At 37.5% G+C, this 23,121-nt stretch overlaps 1 protein-coding gene across 4 annotated transcripts in view; it reads right to left on the reverse strand.

Annotated features, from left to right (window-relative positions):
- RABGAP1L (RAB GTPase activating protein 1 like) overlaps positions 1-23,121 on the reverse strand; it is a 769,947-nt gene that overhangs the window by 524,984 nt on the left and 221,842 nt on the right. For all 4 annotated transcript variants that reach the window (XM_059412860.1, XM_059412861.1, XM_059412863.1 and 1 more), the window contains exon 13: positions 16,974-17,124. In XM_059412860.1, the coding sequence (XP_059268843.1) occupies positions 16,974-17,124 (151 nt within the window). The remainder of the gene's footprint in view (positions 1-16,973; positions 17,125-23,121) is intronic.

Raw genomic sequence — 23,121 nt, forward strand, 5'->3', positions numbered from 1 at the left:
AGGAGGAAGCAGGCTCCCTGCTGAGCAGAGAGCCCGCTTCCTCCTCTCTCTCTCTCTCTGCCTGCCTCTCTGCCTGCTTGTGATTTCTCTCTGTCAAATAAATAAATAAAATCTTTAAAAAAAAAAAAAAAAAAGATTAAAAAAAAAAAAATTGTGAATCTAGAAAAAGTAAAGATTTAATAGAAAAAAACAACCAAATGAGAATAATAATAAAATAGCTATGGAGTAATTATTCTTTTCAAATAGCAACATATTAATTATAATACTTATTTTGAAGCAGTCTGTGTAATGAATATATTAATTAAATCAAAAGCCAATTTATGGAATAAAGCTTTAAAGTCTGAAAAAATTTGCAGTATCAATCATATCTCCAACATGGTATTTATCTAGTATCTTCTGGAAGAAGCTCAAGAATTTCTCAGAGAAACTGAATTTTTCTAAGGCCTATAATAATGTTTCATTTTTCTATTAATGGGGAGAAGGAAGTAGAAACTAGGATATGAGTTTGCAATAGGAGATATATTCTGTGTCATATTTTGGGGTCTTTGTGTATGCATATTAACAATTACATATGTACTACATAAGCTTAAAAGAGTAATTATTTTACTTACAATGAAAATACTGAATAAATTATGATGACAACTTTTCAATGACTAGTCTTGCATCTGGTCCCTAAGAGCTACTCATTAAATGTGATGAAAAAAGTGAGACTTCAGTTAATCAGCTCCGGTTTATAACTTGAAGCATTCTATTAAAAAACAAAACAAAACAAAACCCCTCCCAAAACAAACACTAACATACTAACATTCTTTTTTTTTTTTTTTTTAAGATTACTTATTTATTTGACCGAGAGAGAGAGCGGGAGAGGGAACACAAGCTGGGGGAGCAGGAGAGGGAGAAGAAGGGAGCCCAGTGTGGGGCTAGATCCCAGAACCCTAGGATCATGACCTGAGCCGAAGGCAGGTGCTTAACAAATGAGCGACCCAGGTGCCCCCAAAACAAACATTCTTAACTTCTAATATAATTATTTAATTGTAATACCATAATCAATTAACCCCTCCTATTTTTTAAATCATGGAGCACTGACCTATACTTCAACTCATGTAGTCACTCAACAAATGTTTATACTCAAGGCTAGTGCCAGGCTCTGGGGATACAAAGCATATTTCGTTTGGAGAAACAAAATGACAGTTTCTCTATGATAACACAGTCTGTTGTCTTGTCAGTTTAAAAAATCAACTAAAAGCCATGCAACTAACAAGCAGCCTAAACTGAGAAATTCACAAGGAAAATGAAACCCAGCAAATATAAAATTCCAAATAATGAAAACCACCTTTTAGAGCTACATTATGGACAGTTAAGAAAAGGAGGCAGGTTACAGATGGAAGAAATGATGGAGAGACAAATATAAACTATAACAAAACACAAAAGGATAAAGATACTGAGAAATTCAGAAAGTAATCAAACAAGAACCTACAACATGAAACTGTTAACTGTTAGAAAAATATGACAAGAAATGTGTAATATGGGGGTGGTGGTTTGGTAGCTGTCTCATATCTATTGTCTCACACTTTTTTAAAAAATTAACATATAATGTATTATTTGCCCCAGGGATACAGGTCTGTGAATTGTCAGACTTACACACTTCACAGCACTCACCATAGCACATACCCTCCCCAACGTTCATAACCCAAACACCTCTCCCTACCCCTCTCCGCTGCCCTCAGTTTGTACTGTGAGATTAAGAGTCTCTTATGGTTTGTCTCACTCCCAATCCACCCTGCCTCTCAAATTCCTCATATCAGAGAGATGTCTCACACTTTTTTAAAACCCTGATACTAATTAACGGAAAAGAGATGTAAACATAAATTTGAATGAAAAAGGAAGTCAATACAAAAACCCTGGGGTAAACTCATTATACCACATTACCCAATAAAATAGAAATATGCTCTAGAAACATGTGCAGATAAGATTAACAAAATTATTATTTAAAAAAGTTATTATGAAATGGGATCCAGGAGTAATACTATAATCCCAGACTTTTGAAAGTTCGCATGATTTAGGAAAAGTATCAATTTTCCTCTTATCCTTAATTCTAAAGCTGTAATAATACTACTTTTATGCCACTGAATGATCTATGTTCAATAACCCAAAGACTTCCCTCAAAACAGTGTACTCCTTCACTAACTCCATGACATGAAAATAAAGGTAACATCAGAAAATCACCTGTTCCTTAATTTACCTGGAAACTATTTACGAAGTTTAAAGGATAGCAAAGACAAAACATTATCTGTTACTAGAAATAGAACATTGTCACTTAAGTACATAAAAGTACAAATACATTTTAAAATTTTTACAGAAAAATGTCAATGCTGGGGGAAAGACTTTGAGTGCATCTCAGATTCACATATAAATTGTAGTTTTGATATATGCAAGTGTCAATACAGGTATCATAAAAAATGAAAGACCCTAGAGGAGAAAGAAAGTTTGATAAAAATGATGCTGTGAAAAAGTAATAATAAGCAAGGTACAATTATGTGGTCAGAAACCCCTGCATTTACTACACAAGAAAAGAGAAAATAATGTACATTTAAAGAATCTTTTTCAATAATTCTTGATTTCCTTTAACAAAGATCTTCTGGCATCTACCTGTTCAAGGCACTTACATTACAATACAGTGAATATTGTTTATTCTGTTTGCCCATCTTATTTTGTGGGTTAGTACATTTTAAAAATTATAAATTTTCTGGAGTAATTTTTGTAAATTTTGTGGCTATATCAGTAATATACCATTCAGTACAAGAGCCTATGGCTTTTATACATACCAATGATACAGACCCAGCTGGAATAACCCCATTCTATCAAAAAGCTCATTTCCTACAACTAGACAAGGTGATGACAGAGAACAGAGCAGCCGTGTAATTAAACAGCGCCCTGCCTCTCGATGAATTCTACTGTTGAGTGTTCCCTAACGTACAGCATTGAATTTTTAAAAAATAAACCATGTAAAGAAAAAGCAAACAACTACCTGGTTAAATGATGTACAGGGTTTAACTTAGTTGTGAAACCGTATCAAATAAAAGAAATTTTAATTGATACCATTACTTGACTTTTCAATGAAATATTCTCTAAATGGTACTCAATCATAAGAAAAATACCAATTTAAACGTCTCCTCTTGAGACTGTCCAGTAATTACAATTACAGTATGTTCCACTAAATAGAGTAAAAATTTTCTTTACCTACATGTTTTATTAAAAGCCATCTGCTACAATAATACACCGGAGAATAGAGAGAAGACAGGCTTTACTCTGAGCAGTACCAATAACTTGACAGGAATAAATGTCCACATAATGCTCAAGAAAGTAGAGAACTTGCAGAATCTCAAAACAGGCCAGTCACACAGTTGTTTTTTATTTATATTCCAAAGGAGATTTTTGGCAGCAACTACCAAAATGTTATTTGCAACTACTGCCCTTTTAACTCGCTGATAGAAGTTTGAGCACACGCTCTCTGTACTTTATAAAATCAGACTTCTACTTTGCAAGCTTATACTGTTTTATATTCAGCCAAGATAGTATTTTTTCAGTTCACTGATTGTAAAAGTTAATATGCACTGCCATCCTAGCACTGTACCCAGCATACAATAAGTACTCAAATATCTATAATATTACTTGTTAAAGTTCTATTACATTAACCTTAAGTAACCAATTAAATATCCTCTTGTACCATTTTGATATTACATATTTTCTGAAGTTTTTCACTTCACGTATTTATATACGTGAATAAACTTTATTACTTTATTCCCGTTTAACAGGGGGACAAGCACTGACCCATGAAGAGCGCGTGGTCAACAGGGGTGGGGAGTGAGGAAAGGAAGGAGCACACTGATTTCACTTGTGAAGGCTCCTTGCACAAGCCAAGTCACTGACAGCTGAATCATTACGTAAGCCTGTTCTCTACTGCATTCCCTTCTCTTATCCTGCTCAGCCAGTTAATTCCCACCTCAGACATCCTCTTCCTTGTGAACTCTTCCCTGACTCATCCAAGCAGAGCTGAGACTACCTCTCTTGTATGCCACACACTTGACTGAGATATCTCTTATAATCTGTATCATAATACACTCAATCTATTCATGCACAGAATTGCCTTTCCCTAGGCTACATGAGTCAAGGGTATGAACCCTTTTCATCTACATAGCCCTAGAAACCACAGAAAGCCTGGCCCATAAAAGTTGCTCAATAAAGAGTTGCTCGGTGAACAAATGAGTTACTAGGTGAATGAGACTAATACCTGATTTGCAGTCTTGATTATAATCAGACAATCATTAGGAGTGATTTTTAGAGAACATCATTTGACTTTATGATATACTCAAATATGCATAATCACTAAAATAATAAATCACTACAAAGTCAAGTTTTAGGAATGAAATATTCCACGATATTCAGCAACCAGGAAAAAAAGAAAAAAAAAAACCAGAAAAGACAAGTCTGATACTTCATACTTCTAAAAACATTTTTTTTTCAATTCCATCACAGCTATTATTTACACCATGTGCTCTTGTGAAAATTATGTGACTAGAAGTAGTCTAAAACACATAGTCTAACATACATGTGAAAGTAGAAATACAGACCAACATCAATACCCACTACCACTGTTAACAACGTTCATGATGTAACATCATATTGGTAAAAACAGTAGAAGCTAATCTTGAATACTTATTATGTGCCAAGCACTTCACCACCTTATTTAATTACCACAACAATACCAGCAGGCATTACTATTAACCCTGCTTTACAGATGATGCAACTGAGGCTTAGGAAGTTGGGATAATTTTTCAAGATCATAAATTAATATGTGGGAGGGGTGATATGCAAATCTAGATCAATCTAGCACTGGAACTTAAATCCTTTAAAAAGAAATTGTATGTGTTCATATGTACACATACACACACATATGCATTTTTTGAATAGAAGATTCATTCAGGAAAAAAAAAAACACAAGCATTCAAGTGGTGGTAGTAAATGGTTTGTGATGAGGTTATTTCTGAAAGCTCATCCATTAACAAAGTGTAAAGTATGATATACTCTATAAAAGAGCACAGACCATGATCCAGTATTTGCTATGTTATGCAAATAATAATCAGCAGACTTGACTGATAAACTATACCATACATGTCTTGTAATTACTGAAATTATACATACAGGGCACCCGGGTGGCTCAGTGGGTTAAGCATCTGACTCCTCGTTCGGCTCAGGTCATAATCTCAGGGTCATGAGATCAAGCCCTGCATTGGGCTCCCAGCTCAGCATGGAATAAGCTTAAGATTCTACCTCTTCTTCCCCATCTGCTCCTCCCCCCACCCATCATACTCCCTCTCTCTTTCAAATAAATAAATAAAATCTTTTTGAAAATTACACTTACAGTTCTGTAAAACAACATAAAATTCAAGTTGCCCTAAACACACACAACCTCCCCCATCTCAAATGGTTGTTAAATATGTGAAAATGTAATCATTACTCAGTGACTCCTCAAGCCACATATTAAGACCTAATCCTCAGTTCAGAAGCTCTAAATTCAGTCCTGCTTGATCACACAGGGGAATTACGGTCATAATCCTCTCTTGTCTTTTTAGATCACCTCAAAATGATGAAGAATGCTAACTTCACAGGAATTATAAGAAATATCAATTATAAGGAATAACTTCAGTAATATGTGGTACAAGTCTGCCACTGATCCAAAAACAGGGCTGATGTCCTCAGCCTCTGGTAGAAATCATGCAGCAGCAGACAATGGCTGAAGCCTCAGGCCACTTTAGGATAGACTGTGCAGAGGCACCTGGGTGGCTCAGTTAGTTGAGTGATTTTGGCTCAGGTTGTGATCTCAAGAGTTCTGGAACTGAGCCCCAAGTTGAGCTCCATGCTTATCAGGGAGTCTGCCTCTCCCCTTACTTCTCCCTCTGGCCTCCCTCACTCGTGCTTGCTCTCTAAAATAAATGGATCAATGACGCAAGGAGTGAATTTTTTTTTTTTTAAAGATAGACTGTAAAAGCTCAATTAAAAGGAATGGCTCGAGGTTAGGTATTTTAGAACTTTTCTATTACTGATTCTATAAAGTACTATTTAGATCTTTTCTACCACTTGTAAGGTTTATACATGTTTCCTGATAAAAACCGAGTAATACCTTGTTTATAAACTTCATTTCCATACAATGAATAGTAAAAAGCAGAGGAAAGGGATAGTACTGCTCTTTCTTCTTTAGCCTTTTATTACCTTTAATGGTGAACAATGAGAAAAATACAGAGAAAGAGTTCTTCCTTCCAAAGGATCTTTAAAAGACAAAAAGTAGGAATGCCCTATCCCTTTCATTTCTCTTTTAGAGTCTTCTATTTTATGGGTTCAAAATTGATTCTGCTATTTAGTAACTGTGTGTCTCTTTATCTCTCCATACCTCCTTTTTCCTCAATGGTAAAAACAAGAACTGCATCACCAAAGTAGTCAGACTTACATGGAAAGAACATAAGAAAGCACTAGACATAATACCCATCACTCTGTAATACCCACACGCTCCATTAATTCCCTCAGCAAGTGTTTTTTTAGCATCAGCTAAAGGGGCAGTCCTAGTGCTGAATGCTAAGACTACAGCCGTAAGCAAAATCCAGACACACTCCTTATGGAGAGTTTATAGTCTAGAGCACTCCCATGAGTCATGCTGCACTTCCCACAACCTGACCGTGGCAGGACCTTTCACAACTCCGTCTTTAAGCTTGGCACTGCCTCAGCCTAAATATACTTTCCTATTCATTGCCTCCGAGGCAAAGTTGGCTGCTCCATTCTGCTCCCTTAACACTTGGCTCAGAATTCTGTCCCAGCACTTACCATGTTATCACCATTCTCTGCTTTCTTGACTGCCTCTGCCACCGGACTGTTAACTTCTATAAGGGTAGGTATAAGCATTACTGTTTTTATACCTCTAGTACCTAGCATAGTGTCGAACACAAAGACATCTTAATGTTTGATCAGTTAAGGAAAGAATTAGTTGCACAAGTAGATAACAGGGTGTTACACATCTTGTTTTGCTTCTTTCTCTTTTCTCAGATGGATGTCCTGAAACCTTCATAGATCTCAAGAACCCACTGTAATCTCTGTTTCTCCCAGGTACTTTTCTGTGCCACTCACTGAAGCATATACTGCTTTGTCACTTTCCTCATGCCTAACCCTAATGCATGCTTAACCATGTGTGAGGCATGCTCTGAGTGCTTTATGTGGGTTATCTAATTGAATCCTCCCAACCATTCCAGAAGATACAGATTAAGACCATTACATACATGAGGGAATTGAAAGTGAGGATAATTAAGGAACTTAGCTCCAGGTCACAAACTAGTAGACAGCAGAACTTGAAATCTGAACCCAAGGTCTCCCTCCATGGTGAGCACCAACATTTCCTAAGGCGAAGCAACCACTTTCACCAAGACAGGTTGTGTCTGAAAGCTCCTTTGGATGCTAGCAGTAGAGTCAACATAATTCTTCATGATTCAGATGTAACAGCACTTCTGACTGGCCCTGCTTAGTCTCTGGCATCAGATTAGGGTTATCAGTTTGTTTGCAGCTTTTGTCCTGGTTCATCTGGTGAATCTAGACTAGAGTTTTTCATCCTTTTTAAATTTTTGGTCCCATTACATTTCCTACCAGTCAAAAAGATGTGTAAAGCTTTATTTTCTGTAGATTACATTATAAAAACAGGAGCAGTAAGTGTGATTCTTCTACACTGTACTCCCACGCTTCTCTAGTCAATATTACTCTCTAGCTACAAGCTAAAAGATTCAGGGTAATTTAATCTTACACCCCACTGGCATTTGCAGAATTATGCCAGTAATTCCTAGTGATTCCTACCTATTCTCTGGGAAAAACATGGAAGCTAGTATACCAAGACCTGGTGCTCAAATTAGCTCAATGGTTATAGCTGTCCCCAAATAGGTAAGACTCCTGATGGGGAGAGATACTGCTTCATACTATACTAATATATATACATACATACACATACATACATACATAACCTCACATAACATAAGGCTTACAGTTTGGGGAAGAAAAAAAAATAACTCAATGGCAGGTAAAAGACCTTTCTCTGAAAACTATAAAACACTGAAGAAAGAAATTCAAGATGACACAAAGAAATGGAAAGACATTCCATGTTTAAGGGTTGAAAGAACAAATATTGTTAAAATGTCTACCCTACCCAAAGCCATCTATACATTTACTGCAATCCCTATCAAAATACCAATAGCATTTTTCACAGAACTAGAACAAACAATCTTAAAATTTGTATGGAACCACAACAGACCTTGAATAGCCAAAGCAATCTTGAAAAAGAAAAACAAAACTGGAGGTATCACAATTCCAGATTTCAAGTTATATTACAAACTGGTAGTAATTAAAACAGTACAGTACTGCCATAAAAATAGACAAAGAGCTCAATGGGATAGAACAGAAACCCAAGAAGTAAACCCACAGTTATATGGTCAGTTTATCATCAACAAAGGAGGAATACATACAAAATGGGAAAAAGATGGTCTCTTCAACAAATGGTGTAGGGGAAAATGGACAGCAACAAGCAAAAAAATGAAACGGGACCTCTTTTTTTCACAAAATAAACAAAAATACACAAAAGTAAACTCAAAATGGATTAAAGACCTAAATGTGAACCTGAAACCATAAAAATCTTTGAAGAGAAGATAGGCAGCAATTTCTCTGACATTGGCCATAGCAACATTTTTCTAGATATGTCTCCTGGGGCAAGGAAAATAAAAACAAAAATAAACTATTGGAACTATATCAAAATAAAAAGTTTCTGCAAGGCGAAGGAAACAATCAACAAAACTAAAGGCAATCTATGGAATGAGAGAAGACATTTGCAAATGGCATATCTGATAAAGGGTTAGTATCCAAATTTATAAAGAACTTATACAACTCAACACCCAAAAACTAATCCACTAAAAATGGGCAGAAGACATGAACAGACGTTTCTCCAAAGAAGACATACAGATGGGGCCAGCAGACAAATCAAAAGACGCTCAACATCACTCATCATCAGGGAAATGCAAACCAAAACTACAATGACATAGGGAAATGGAGAGGAGAAGGGAGTTGAGGGAAATTGGAAGGGGAGATGAATCATGAGGGATTCATGGACTCTGAGAAACAATCTGAGGGTTTTGGGTGGGGGGGTGTCTAATAATCCAATCAAGAAATGGGCAGAGGACACGAACAAACATTTCTGCAAAGAAGATATCCAGATGGCCAACAGACACATGAAAAAGTGCTCCACATCACTAAGCATCAGAGAAATACAAATCAAAACCACAATGAGATATCACCCCACACCAGTCAGAATGGCTAAAATAAACAAGTCAGGAAATGACAGATGCTGGTGAGGATGCGGAGAAAGGGGAACCCTCCTGCACTGTTGGAGGGAATGCAAGCTGGTGCAGCCACTCTGGAAAACACCATGGAGGTTCCTCAAAAAGTTGAAAATAGAGCTACCCTATGACCCAGCAATTGCACTGCTGGGTATTTACCCTAAAGATGCAAATGTAGTAACCGAAGGGGCACATGCACCCAAATGTTTATAGCAGCAATGTCCACAATAGCCAAACTATGGAAAAACCTAGATGTCCATCAACAGATGAATGGATAAAGAAGATGTGGTGTATATATATATATAAAGGAATACTATGCAGCCATCCAAAGAAATGAAATCTTCCATTTGCAATGATGTGGATGGAACTAGAGGGTATTATGCTTACCAAAATGAGTCAATCTGAGAAAGACAACTATCATATGATCTCCCTGATATGAGGAAGTGGAGATGCAACGTAGGGGGTTTGGGGGGTAGGAAAAGAATAAATGAAACAAGATGGGATCAGAAGGGAGACAAACCATAAGAGACTCTTAATCACACAATACAAACTGTGGGTGGCCGGGGCGGGGGTTGGGAGGGAGAGGGTGGTTTGGTTATGGACATTGGGGAGGGTATGTGCTATGGAGAGTGCTGTGAAGTGTGTAAACGTGGCGAATCACAGACTTGTACCCCTGGGGGTATAATATATGTTAATAAAATAATTAAACATTTAAAAATTAAAAAAAAAATACAATGAGATATCATCTCACTTCTGTCAGAAAAACTAAAATCAACACCACAAAAAACAACAGATGTTGGCAAGGATGTGGAGAAAAAGGAACCCCCTTGCACTGCTGGCAGGTGGGAATGCAAACTGGTCCAGCCACTGAGGAAAACAGTATGAAGAAAGTTTAAAATAGAAATACCCAAAGATCCAGGAATCACACTACTGGATATTTACTCAAGAAATACAAAAACACTAATTCAAAGGGATACATGTACCCTCATGTTTATTACAGCTTCGTTTACAACATCCAACCAATGGAAGCAGCCCAAGTGTCCATCAACAGATAAATAGATAAAGATGATGTGGGGGTGGTATATGGAATATATATTCAGCCATAAAAATGAATGAAATCTTGCCATTTGCAATGACATGGATGAAGTTAAAGAATATAATGCAAAGTAGTCAAACAAGATATTAACCAATGAAAAGCACACTGGAATAACTTCCTCCTCTGAGGCAATGGTTCATGTGGTAACCACAAAATCAAATATATTTGAGGGCCATTCATGCATTGCAATGCGTGAAGAACAGAAAGTAAATAATAAAGAGCAGTGAGTCTATGGTCAAACAGAAAGTACAAGCTTGAATCACACATACTACTCTCAATGTACTGAAGGTCACACAAAGCGTATTGTGGCTGGATTCAGCCCGATGGCTGAATGACACTACACCTGAAAAGAATGCTTCAGAATGTGATTTGTTGCTTCAAATTCTGAACTACCACACCACTACTATAGAACTGAAGGAGAAACAGACTACTTTTTCTCTTTCTTTTCTTTCTTTCTTCTTAACGATTTTATTTCTAAGCAATCTCTACATCCAACATGGGGCTCAAACTCACAACCCCAAGATCAAGAATTGCAGGCTCCACCAACTGAACCAGCCAGGTGCCCCAACAGACTACTTTTCAGAGAAGCTGAACCTTCAGTAAGTTTTCTGTAAATACTCACATTCCTTCCTTACATAATCTTAGGTCCTTGGTAAGGTTTTCATAAAGCAACTATTTGTTTAAGCTGAACCACTTCATTAACTGGCCTTGAAATATTGCCATTTCCTTGATAAGACATGAAAAATTAACTGGACCAAAGAAGACACTACAAACTGCCAAACCATGACAAACAAGTACCAAATACTGGAAGCACTTTTTACTGAAACTCTTCTGGGTGTTCGTGTTTTTTCTACAGAATGGCTGGTAAGCTTTTATGTATTCACCATCAAAGTACATACATATGTTTTCTGCTCTAGGCACTTGCTGGCTAATTTCTACCCTTAAACACAGAAAAAGGACAAATTTGTTTTTTAAGATACTGACATGCATCGTTTATTATCTCTTATTAGAAGGAAGACCATGAAACTAAATATACCACTGTATGTCCTCACAGAAATGTTATACCTCGAGAGCCTGAATAAAGAAGGAACATTATCAAAACCACATTTCTATACTGTTTGTATGAAAATGTTGTTTTGATAAATTTTACTGTTAACAACAGAAATAACATTAAAAATTTTATGTAGCCATAAATGTATAAACTGAACATGGAATAATTTATTAAAGTATCTTAGATTCTACATTGTTAGTCAACCTCCAGTGGCAATTTTTAAACACTTGCCATTCTAAAATAAACAAACTACTAAGCTTAATTTTTATAAAAAATTATTCCATAACAGATATCAACTATTGCCTCTATTAACAGGCAACTGTAGCAGAGAAAAGTGGGTATCTACCCAATCTCTATTTTCTCTTTTCATCATTATTAATAAACCCATATTCAGTGGGTAGAGGAGAGAAGCAACGTACCTATCTTAAAAAAAAAAAAATCCCAACTTCCCAGGGAGATAGTAGCCATGTAACAAAATTCTGGTCAAAAAGAATAAGTAAAAGTTGTTGTTGAAACTTTAAGGGAAAGCTCTTTAAAAGGGCAACATACAGGGGCACCTAGCTCAGTCTGCTGAGCATCCGACTCTTGGTTTTGGCTCTGATCATGATCTTATGGGTTGTGATCTCACGGGTCATGACAGCAAGGCCCAGGTCAGGCTCCACACTCACTGCAAAGTCTGCCTGGGATTCTTTCCCTCTTCCTCTCCCTCTCCTTCTGCTCCTACCCCCACTCACATGCACTCTCTTTCTCTCTCTAAAATAAATAAATGGATCTTTAAAAAGGTGGGGAGCCACAGACTTGATTCAGATATGCTGAAGAGAGGTCCAGCCTCAATTCAAGCTTATGGGAGAAAACCTTTAAGCCCCTGGCCTCTCCCAAATGGTATGAGTGTCTTTTTTCCATCTGTGGTTGGCTCTTCCAACCATATCTGATAGTTTATGCGGAGGAGGCAACTCACAGTGAGCTCTAGACAGTTTGTGTTAAAAAGAGGACTCAGCATGGAGGCTAGCCAAGCCAGGAAAGCCCAACCATGTGGTTAGGGGTATTGAGCCAGATGATATCAGCCCAACTTTGGGAGAGGGGAGAACAGAGAAGTAAAGATTGAATTCAACCAGGAGGGTGATGATTCAATCAATCATGCCAATGAAAAGAAACCCCAATAAAAATTCTGGAGTCCAAAGCTTGGTGAGCTTCCTGTGTTGGTGATTCTTAAGTGCGTACTACTACACACTGATGCAGGAAGGATAATATGTCCCTGAGGATGATGCCAGCGTCCTATCCTCTCAGTCCTAGACTCTACTCTATATATCTCTTCCTTTGGCTGATTCTGGTTTGTATTGTTTTGCTATAAAAAAAAAAACTATAGTTGTGAGTATAACATTTTGTTATACTCCTAGAGAGTATCTACAGGGACCCCCAAATTTGTAGCTAAGCTAGTATGAAATAAGAGTGGCTCTCTGGACCCCCAAACTTGCAGCTGGAGTTAGAAGTCCCAGGCAGACTTGGTAGCCTGGAGGCCTGTTCCCTTAAAGTCCAGTTTGACAGTCTTTGTTTTTCTTCTTTTCTAAACACAATATTAGATGCAGAGTAGCCATTTTGTGACAACAAGATGACAAGCATGTGTCAAGTACATCAGACAGATTTCAGTCAGGGAAAGAGAACCTGCTCTAAGTATTTCGAAGAGATTTAATGGAAGAACTTAAATACTTAAGCACTGAAAGAGCTGGAAGACCAGAAGACTGGGGACACCACTGCTAGCTTCTGGGTTTGCCACCACCACTACAATCCAGAGAAGTAGGGATGGCTATTGCTTCTCAAATTAGGAAACTGCAGGAAACAGCAACTACAGAACAGAGGCAGGTGATTCAGTATGGAGAGCCTGGAGGCAGATGCAAAGGCTCACAACTGGCGAGGCCCAGGGATCTGTCTACTACTGCCAGAAAAAAATAACATGCTCTTGCCTCCCTCCAGTCTTCACATGCAGAAAGTAAATCGCAGCCAGATCCCAGAGTGAGAGTTCTCAAAATATTTTATTCAATGAAAACATTTTTGGCCATTCTGTCTCTTGATCTTAAACTCCTTCCCACAATTATGTATTCAAAATTACCATGGTGCTTAGTATATATGGTAAAGATTTATCATGTATATGACTTACACTGTATTGTCGGAAGTTCATAAATAACATCATGGGAGACTATTCTTAACTTTTCTCCCAAAGTCTGAAATCCTAAAAGATATGAATCTTAAAAGCCTCTTAGTAGAGAAAGGGATATGGTAGTAGCTGCTATCCTATAAGCAGCCATTAAAAGGACACAATTTGTTATTTATATTAAAAAGTGTTCTGACACCAGAGTTATGGTCTCTGGACACTTCTTCTCAGTTATCTCCATTAATAAAAACTTTTCTGGGCAGAAACTTGCAACACATATATATTTATTTTATTAATTTTTATTATGCATAAGTGCTACTGTATAATATAGATCCTATAAAGCATAGAAATGTAGGTAGGATATAAAAAAAGATAAAACCAATGAAAAATTTATGCTACACAAAAATATTATTCAATATTGAATATGGCTCATTTAAAAATGTTTAATTTTGTGCAATTTTTGTTGAGAGAAACTTCACATAAAATTTACCATTTTAAGGTATATAGTTCAGTGGTTTTTGGTATATTCACAATATTGTACAATTATGACCACTATAAAATTCCAGAATATATCCATCACCCCAAAAAGCAACCCATATCTGGGAGCAGCCACTCCCAAACCTTCCATCCTTCAGCCACCAGCAACCATTAGCCTACCTTCTGTCTCTACGCATTGGCCTATTCTGAACATTTCATGTAAACAGAAATCATACAACATGACTTACTTTTTCATATGCTGTTTTATCAGTTTATGAAAAAACAATTTCAAACTTGTTTCAAAATCAGTTTTCTTAGTTCATGGTTTAATCATTATCATATCTGAAAAAGACTGACAGAGATGCAGAGACCCTAATAGAGGAGCATCATTTTTTTTTTTTAGTCACAGCCATTAATCATTTTGCTGAAATGTGGTTAGGAAATTACTCATTTTCTCAAACGAGTTTTTTCCTTAAAAAAAAAAAAGATTTTTTTAAAATTATTTATTTATTTATTTGACAGAGAGAGATCACAAGTAGGCAGAAAGGCAGGCAGAGAGAGAGAGAGGAGGAAGCAGGCTCCCTGCTGAGCAGAGAGCCCGATGCAGGACTTGATCTCAGGACTCTGAGATCATGACCTGAGCCAAAGACAGTGGCTTAACCCACTGAGCCACCCAGGCGCCCAAAGATTTTATTTTTTTAAGTAATCTCTATACCCCACATGAGGCTTGAGCTCACAACCCTGAGATCAAGAGTCACATGCTCTGCCAACTAAGCCAGCCAGGCGCCCCTCAAATGATTTCATATCATTAAACCAGAAGGTGTTTTATTTTTATATTTTAACAGTCAGTTCCAAATTTTCTACAACTATTTGTACAAGTTTTAAACACATCTGAAATTTCTGATTCCAGGTTTTTAAGATGTTGAGTTTTATAACACATGTAGCTTTTAGTGCGACAAAATCACATAGTGATGTTTACACTGCCAAATGTTTCAAATGTCCTTCTCTAGAACATGAGTTTATTTCTAGAATAGTTGCTTTGTCATCCTTTAGAAAACATTAATTCTTACTTGAAGGGACTGATTAGTGTGTTTGTTTTCTGTTGTCATTTTTAGTATCTTAATATGTAACATCCTGTGATAGCAACCTCTTTAAACCACTCATATACCCTGTGGGGGTTAAGTTAAAACTAGGCAACCTTTAAATCCACATAAGAGCCCATACAAACTGTAAGAAAACTAGAACATCATGAAAGCGCATACACGAGTGTGAGCACCACTGGTATTCCTTCCCAAAGTGTGCAAGCCCTTTCTTCCTTCAGGTCACTCCTAAATCACATGGGACAAGTAGCCATTGGACCCGACGACTTACTGAGGTCTCAGTATCACGGCACAGCAAATATGAGGATAGCTCAATATCCTTTGTGTTGAAATTTAAAAATACAAATGGAACTTGAGGAATTCCCCCTCCCACACACATATATCAATGGATCACCTTGCATATTCCACTGCAGAAAACACTAATCATAAAAATGATAAAGCTTTTTAAAAAAATCTGAATTTAGCAATGGGTGAATTTAGGCATTCAGGAAGTATCTGTGGAAGGGAGGGAGGAACAGAGGGAAGGAAGAGAAGAAGGAATTACAGGGACTAAAGAATATGAAAAGTTGATAAATCCTGAGGAACAAAGTCTTGGTTATTAAAGTATCTCATTTATGAAGAGAGATGTTTACATCCATGATTTAGAGCAGATTAAGAAATCAGGAGGTGAGACTTAAGAGGAGACTCTAGAGCTGAGGACTACCTTTACATATGCTCTACAATCTGCTCTTTGGACATAAACACAGGAATTTACATTGGAAGCGGGGGCTCCTGATAGAATAAGGATCTGGGCAACTAACTATCTACATCATTTAAGTGTAAGGTTATATAAGCACAGAAGGCCTTTTTTTTTTTTTTTTTTTTTTTTTTATTCTTTTATTTTTATTTATTTATTTATTTATTTATTTATTTAATTTTGTATTTTTTATAAACATATATTTTTATCCCCAGGGGTACAGGTCTGTGAATCACCAGGTTTACATACTTCACAGCACTCACCAAATCACATACCCTCCCCAATGTCCATAATCCCACCCCCTTCTCCCAAACCCCCTCCCCCCGGCAACCCTCAGTTTGTTTTGTGAGATTAAGAGTCACTTATGGTTTGTCTCCCTCCCAATCCCATCTTGTTTCATTTATTCTTCTACCCACTTAAGCCTCCATGTTGCATCACCACTTCCTCATATCAGGGAGATCATATGATAGTTGTCTTTCTCTGCTTGACTTATTTCGCTAAGCATGATACGCTCTAGTTCCATCCATGTTGTTGCAAATGGCAAGATTTCATTTCTTTTGATGGCTGCATAGTATTCCATTGTGTATATATACCACATCTCACAGAAGGCCTTTTAATTTCATTTTAAGTTAATTTGATTTTTAAATTACACTACAGTATAATTATACTGTGTACAAACATAACTGTATACAAATTTCACTCAGTAAGAAAGCTTCACTGAAAACACTTGAAATATAAATATCTTCCACTTCAATGAAAAAAGGAAAGCCAAGGCATTATTTACCACTATCCACAACAAGTGCTCAGAACAAAAGGCAGAACCATTCACTGCACAACACTAAAGCGGTTTTTAAAGAAGTTCAAAACATTTACGACTTAATGCAGCTATGAAAACAGTATTTACTTAATATACTGTCCAATGAGAAGAATATGAAAAAAGCTTCCTACCTTTGTGATAAGAAGTCGGTATCTATCCAGCATTGCCTGGTTGTCGTGGCAGCCTGCTAATAACTGCCACACTTCTGCCCTCAGGGCTTCGGGGACACCGCTCTTCACCAGAGTGGACAGCCCCTTCGGTCGTGCACCAAGGTTACTGTGCCTAAGAACACAAGAAAACGAACCACTCATACTCCCTTCATCACCACTGTGGTTATGAGTTACATTAATGAATTTACATAAAAAATGTAAACCTGGGTTGAGAGAAAAACTGGGAAAGAGGCATGAAATGCCATCAGTTGCTCAGAGATGTCACGGACGTGGTTCCTCAGCCCCATCTTTTCTCTGTTGGTGAACCGTGTTATTCTTCTGTCAAGAAAAGTTTCTACTTTCTCTTTTTTACTTTTTTTTTTTAAATCATTCTATGAACTTATTCACAAAAATGAATGTGTTAATTATGTATTTCTGGGAAGCATTTCAAGGCATAAAAAGAACCATCTGAATCCCTTGACATGAACATAGGGTAAGTTGGCTAGTGGCAGGGTACAGCAGGGGATGGGGGAACGGGATGCAGAAAGTGGATCACAGCCTAACATGTCTTGACTATATGCCTACGTCCTGACCCAAAGTACTCCCTAAATGAAGGACCTAAAACTTTCCCACAAAACCTATTCAACTCCACCCTGCTAGGGGAGTAGCACAGACTTATCAGCCAAGGGTATTTAGAAATGAAACAAAGGCAAATATTTTTTGTCATGAAGTCAATGATGACATAGGAAGTATGCTACTAAAATAATCTGCCCAACTGAACAAGAAAGTGACTTGCAATTCCCAGTCTTGTGAATGTAATTTACATTCCTCCATGTTTTCCTGGTGCCTAACTTGAACCTGGAACTACATTTTATGCCCCTTTGCTCAGATTTTCTATTTGTATTTGTTGCTCAGTTCTGATCTCTAAGAACTGACTCTGGTGCTACCATCTGGGCTTCAAATCTTGGCGATGTATTCTGGTTTGATATAACATTCAGACTCTGATTTCAAGTTTTAGTCTTAAAGGTCATAGAATCAATACGTCTATTTTCTAAAACTGGCCTCCCATCTACTTCACCAACTTACCTAGCTTATATACACTCTTCCATCTCTAGCCCAGACCTCAGTTTTAGCAGGTCCTTCCTCTGAAAATATGTTCCATTCTTTTCCCATTCAGTCATAATCTGGTCATTTTGAAAAACTGTTATAACTCCTATAACTTTAAAGCTCAAGTAAACTCATCCCATTAATATTTTTAATAAACCATCAAGTGTATATCTATTCTGCTTTCTTTTGGCCTTTTCAAAGAAAACTTTTATATTGCTGAGTTAGAGAACCTAAACTGGTGATACTGATGGGCTTGGAGCAAAATGAAATGAAAGGAGGTAGAGCTTATACATTTAAAACACTATTGCACATTAGGGACCAGAGTTATGCTGCTGAGTGAAAAAAAGCAAGTTTCAAAACAGTATATATAATTTTAAATTTACATACTCTCTCTCTCCCGCTCTCAAAATTTTATATGTAGTATTATTTTATTTTATTTATTTTTTAAAGATTTTATTTATTTATTTGACAAAGAGAGACACAGCAAGAGAGGGAAAACAAGCAGGGGGAGTCAGAAAAGGAGAAGCAGGCTTCCCGCCTAGCCAGGAGTTGGATGAGGGATCGATCGCAGGACCTTGGGATCATGACCTGAGTTGAGCTGAAGGCAGATGCTTAACTATTGAGCCACCCAGGCACCCCTACAGTATTATTTTAGATATATGTTCATTCTCTCTCTCCTTCCCTCTCTTGCTTTCTCTCTTTCTCTAACCCATAATATTTTGAAATCTGATTTCAATCTGCATAAGAAAAGTATATAAGAAGAATATACCTCAAAATGTGTAACAGAATTGACAGGGAAATTACTTTTTATTTTCCTCTGCTGTTTGAAATATTCACAATGATCTTAAATTCTTTTATAATCATATACACCCAAAAAAGTCATCTCAATTCTTTAAATTTCTCTCATGGATTTAAACTAAAATACAACTTTAGTTTGTAAAAACAAAGCTAAATATGCGCCACAAAATTTCTTCTGAGTATTATTCTCAAGAAGACTTACACCTGAGTAAACTAACATCTTTAATCTTGTTCCACCTGCCTCTTCTTTGCTATCTAATTGAGTATAATATTAGCAAAAGAATATTGCGCCACAAGAGAGCCAGGATCAGTCATAAAATGATCCGTCTTACAAGTTATTTGGTTCTGATTATACTTTTGAATAGGAAAAACATATGTTGTTTGAGGGTATCTGAGTTTCTATAATCTTAGGGTAAAAAACTGAATTAACTAAAAATGAGAATTATCTGAAAACGGAATTAACTAAAAACGAAGGTCAAAGCTCATTTCCTCTGAAATTAAAGTAAAATATTCTGAATTTTAAGTCCCATTATATAACCACAATAGCAAAGTAATTAAATATATCATATGCTTCATGTTATATAGATCAGTAAGTCATCAGTGTACGCACAACTATTAAAACTCCCAAACAGGGGCACCTGGGTGGCTCAGTGGGTTAAGCCTCTGCCTTCCGCCCAGGTCATGATCCCAGGGTCCTGGGATCGAACCCCCCGTCGGGCTCTCTGCTCAGCGGGGAGCCTGCTTCCCTTCCTCTCTCTCTACCTGCCTCTCTGCCGACTTGTGATTTCTGTCTGTCAAATAAATAAATAAAATCTTTAAAAAAAAAAATACAAAAAAACCTCCAAAACACACCTCCCATGTAAAAGAAACCTTTCCTCAACTCCACATAATCCTCTGGCTGTCATACTGTCTCCTACCTTACAACAACAGATTTCTCTCGAGTTGTTAAATAGTCATTACCTCTATTTCCTCCTTAACTCAGCTCAGCATGGCTTCTGCATCTGTGCTTAGTTTTCACTGAAGTAATACATGACCTCTCTCCATGTCACTAAGTTCAAGGGGCATTTTTCAAACCTCTCACTGTTGACCACTTTGCTTCCTTTGGCTTCAAGGACAAAGCCCTCTCTCTTCCCCCTCTCAGACCCCACTGCTATTGTTTCTCCTCTGTGAACCTCCCAAGTCTTGTGGATACTCTCTTCACACTTTCCTCAGTGGTCTACTTCTCTTGTTTCTCTCATCTCGGAGTGTTTTCACCCATGCCCGTGTGTTTGGAGTTTCACAGGCTCAAAGGCACCTCAGAATCAACATGTCCAAATCTCAATCCACATTTTCTTACTAAACCTTGCTCTCCAGGGTATCCTATCTCAGTGACTATCACCACAATCTATCCAAATTAGAAACCTAGGAATTACTGTTGGCATTATTCTCTGCCCTTTAGAGATCCATCAACAAGGCTAATGCATTTTTTCCTGACCTTTCCAAATTCCATGCACTTCTCCCTATCTCCACAGCCACAAGTTCTATTCAGCCTAGACCACACACAGCTTCCTAACACTCACTTGTTGTACTACTATACATTTCCAATACTGCTGGCAAATATAATTTTGTATAATGACTTAAAAAAAGATTTTAGGGGCACCTGGGTGGCTCAGTGGGTTAAAGCCTCTGCTTTCAGCTCAGGTATGGTCCCAGGGTCCTGGGATCAAGCCCCGAATTGGGCTCTCTGCTCAGCAGGGAGCCTGCTTCCTCCTCTCTCTCTGCCTCTCTGCCTATTTGTGATCTCTGTCAAATAAATTAAAAAAAAAAAAAAAACTTAAAAAGATTTTATATTTGGAGTATCCTTTCCTACATATGCATACATACAACCCTAATGAACATTTTACCACAGTATGATTCAGCTCAATCGACATTTCCGCTTCTAGCTGACTCCCAGCCATCTGTCTGGCCAAGCATTATGGAAAAAAGTCTTTTCTCCTCTCTTAAAAACCTAGGCTCTATTTATCGTTATAGACTGGCATTTAAAAAGAACTAGGTAATTCATAACACTACATGATTAACAGCTCTAATTTACTGATTATCCTAGTAATCATACAGTAATTAAAATGCATACAGCACCCTAATGCATAAGGGACAGTAAAGGATATTAAGCCAAATACTACTAGTATACATCTATGACCAGGGAGGACTGAAATGAAATAGCAATTTATAGAAATAATCACTGCTTTCAATGTTTCAGATAAAACTACCTATTAATAACTATATATGACCATTGCTTGAATAAAACATAAACTGCAGCGATCAAGAGACCTAGGAATAGACAACTAGTTGTTACATGTGTTGAACCATGTACTGGAAACAAGAGGCATCTAATTATTCAAGAAGTCATATATAAAGCAGATATATACTAAATGTATGGTTATCAGGTAGTTTTTAATAAATATAAGTAATTTTTATTATTAAATTTTATTTATTAAAAAAGTTTAATAAATATAAACTCCAGAAGGGCAAGAATCTCTGTCTTCTTTATTTTAGCACCCCAAGTATATAGAACAGTGCCTGGCACAAAGAAGACATTCAATATATTTTAGATAAATAAGTGAACAGATTTATAAAATTAAATTAATATGATCAACTTCTAAGTCTAAGCAAAAAAAAAATGTTTTTTTTTTAAAAGACTTTATTTATTTATTTGACAGACAATGCAAGTAGGCAGAGAGGCAGGCAGAGAGAGAGGAGAAAGCAGACTCCCTGCTGAGCAGAGCCCCCCCCCAATGGGGGGCTCGATCCCAGGACCCTGAGATCACGACCTGAGCTGAAGGCAGAGGCTTTAACCCACTGAACCACCCAGGTGCCCCCCAAAAATGCTTTTTTAAAAGCAAACATGCTAACATTTTAATAAGATCATCGAGCTGCCATGTATTCATCTACTCACCTTTAAAAGAGGCATGTTTTCTTTTTTTTTTTTTTATAAAGATTTTATTTATTTATTTGACAGAGAGAAATCATAAGTAGATGGAGAGGCAGGCAGAGAGAGAGAGAGGGAAGCAGGCTCCCTGCTGAGCAGAGAGCCCGATGCGGGACTCGATCCCAGGACCCTGAGATCATGACCTGAGCCAAAGGCAGCAGCTCAACCCACTGAGCCACCCAGGCGCCCCAAGAGGCATGTTTTCTTGAAACAATCTAGGCATATAAGAACTTTTACTATTCCAAAACTGTCCAGTGAGAATTTCAAAGGGAAGATATTATTTCTAACAAAAATACCAGAGAAATCAAGGGGTGAAGAGCCACTGAATGTCACTGAGCGGTCGCTGATGGAATTAGGGCAATTTTGACAGAAGGGAGGTGGAAGTAGGTGGCTGGGAGACAGGACAATGTGAGGACAGTGGCTTTACCCATTTTAAAAGGTTCTCACAGGAAAAGGAATAGCTAGAACTGAAACTAAAAGACAGGGATTTCTCCTTCCCCAACAGTGAAAAAATCTAAAATGTAAACCTAAATCCTACTTAAATTAAACAAGCTACAATAAGAAAAAAACTTCAAGAGAGGCACCTGGGTGGCTCAGTCAGCTAAGCATCTGCCTTTGGCTCAGGTTGTGGTCCCAGGGTCCTAGAATCAAGCCCCGAGTGGGGCTCCCTGCTCAGAGGGGAGTCTGCTTGCCCCTGTCCCTCTGTATCTCCCACCCCTACTTGTGCTCTCTCTTGCTCTCTTTCTCAAATAACTGAAGTATTTTTTTTTAAGATTTTATTTATTTTTCAGAGTCTATAGTTTCTCATGGTTCACCCCCCCTTCCAATTTCCCTCAACTCCTTTCTGAGGGTTTTGAAGGGGCAGGGGGTAGGAGGTTGGGGGAACCAGGTGGTGGGTATTAGAGAGGGCACGGATTGCATGGAGCACTGGGTCCGGTGCAAAAACAATGAATACTGTTACGCTGAAAAGAAATAAAAAATTAAAAAAAAAAAAAAAAGAAAAGAAAAAAAGAAATAAATGCTTAAAAAAGAGATTTTATTTATTTATTGGATAGAGAGAGAGAGATCACAAGTAGGCAGAGCAGCAGGCAGAGAGGGGAAGGCAGGCTCCCCACTGAGCAGAGAGCCCAAAGCAGGGCTCGATTCCAGGATCCCAGGACCCTGAGATCATGCCCTGAGCCGAAGACAGAGCCACTGAGTGGCTCACCCACTGAGCCACTCAGCACCTCTAACTGAAGTCTTAAGAAAGAAAGAAAAGAG

Source organism: Mustela nigripes, chromosome 10, assembly GCF_022355385.1.
Source record: "Mustela nigripes isolate SB6536 chromosome 10, MUSNIG.SB6536, whole genome shotgun sequence".
Lineage (NCBI taxonomy): Eukaryota > Metazoa > Chordata > Mammalia > Carnivora > Mustelidae > Mustela > Mustela nigripes.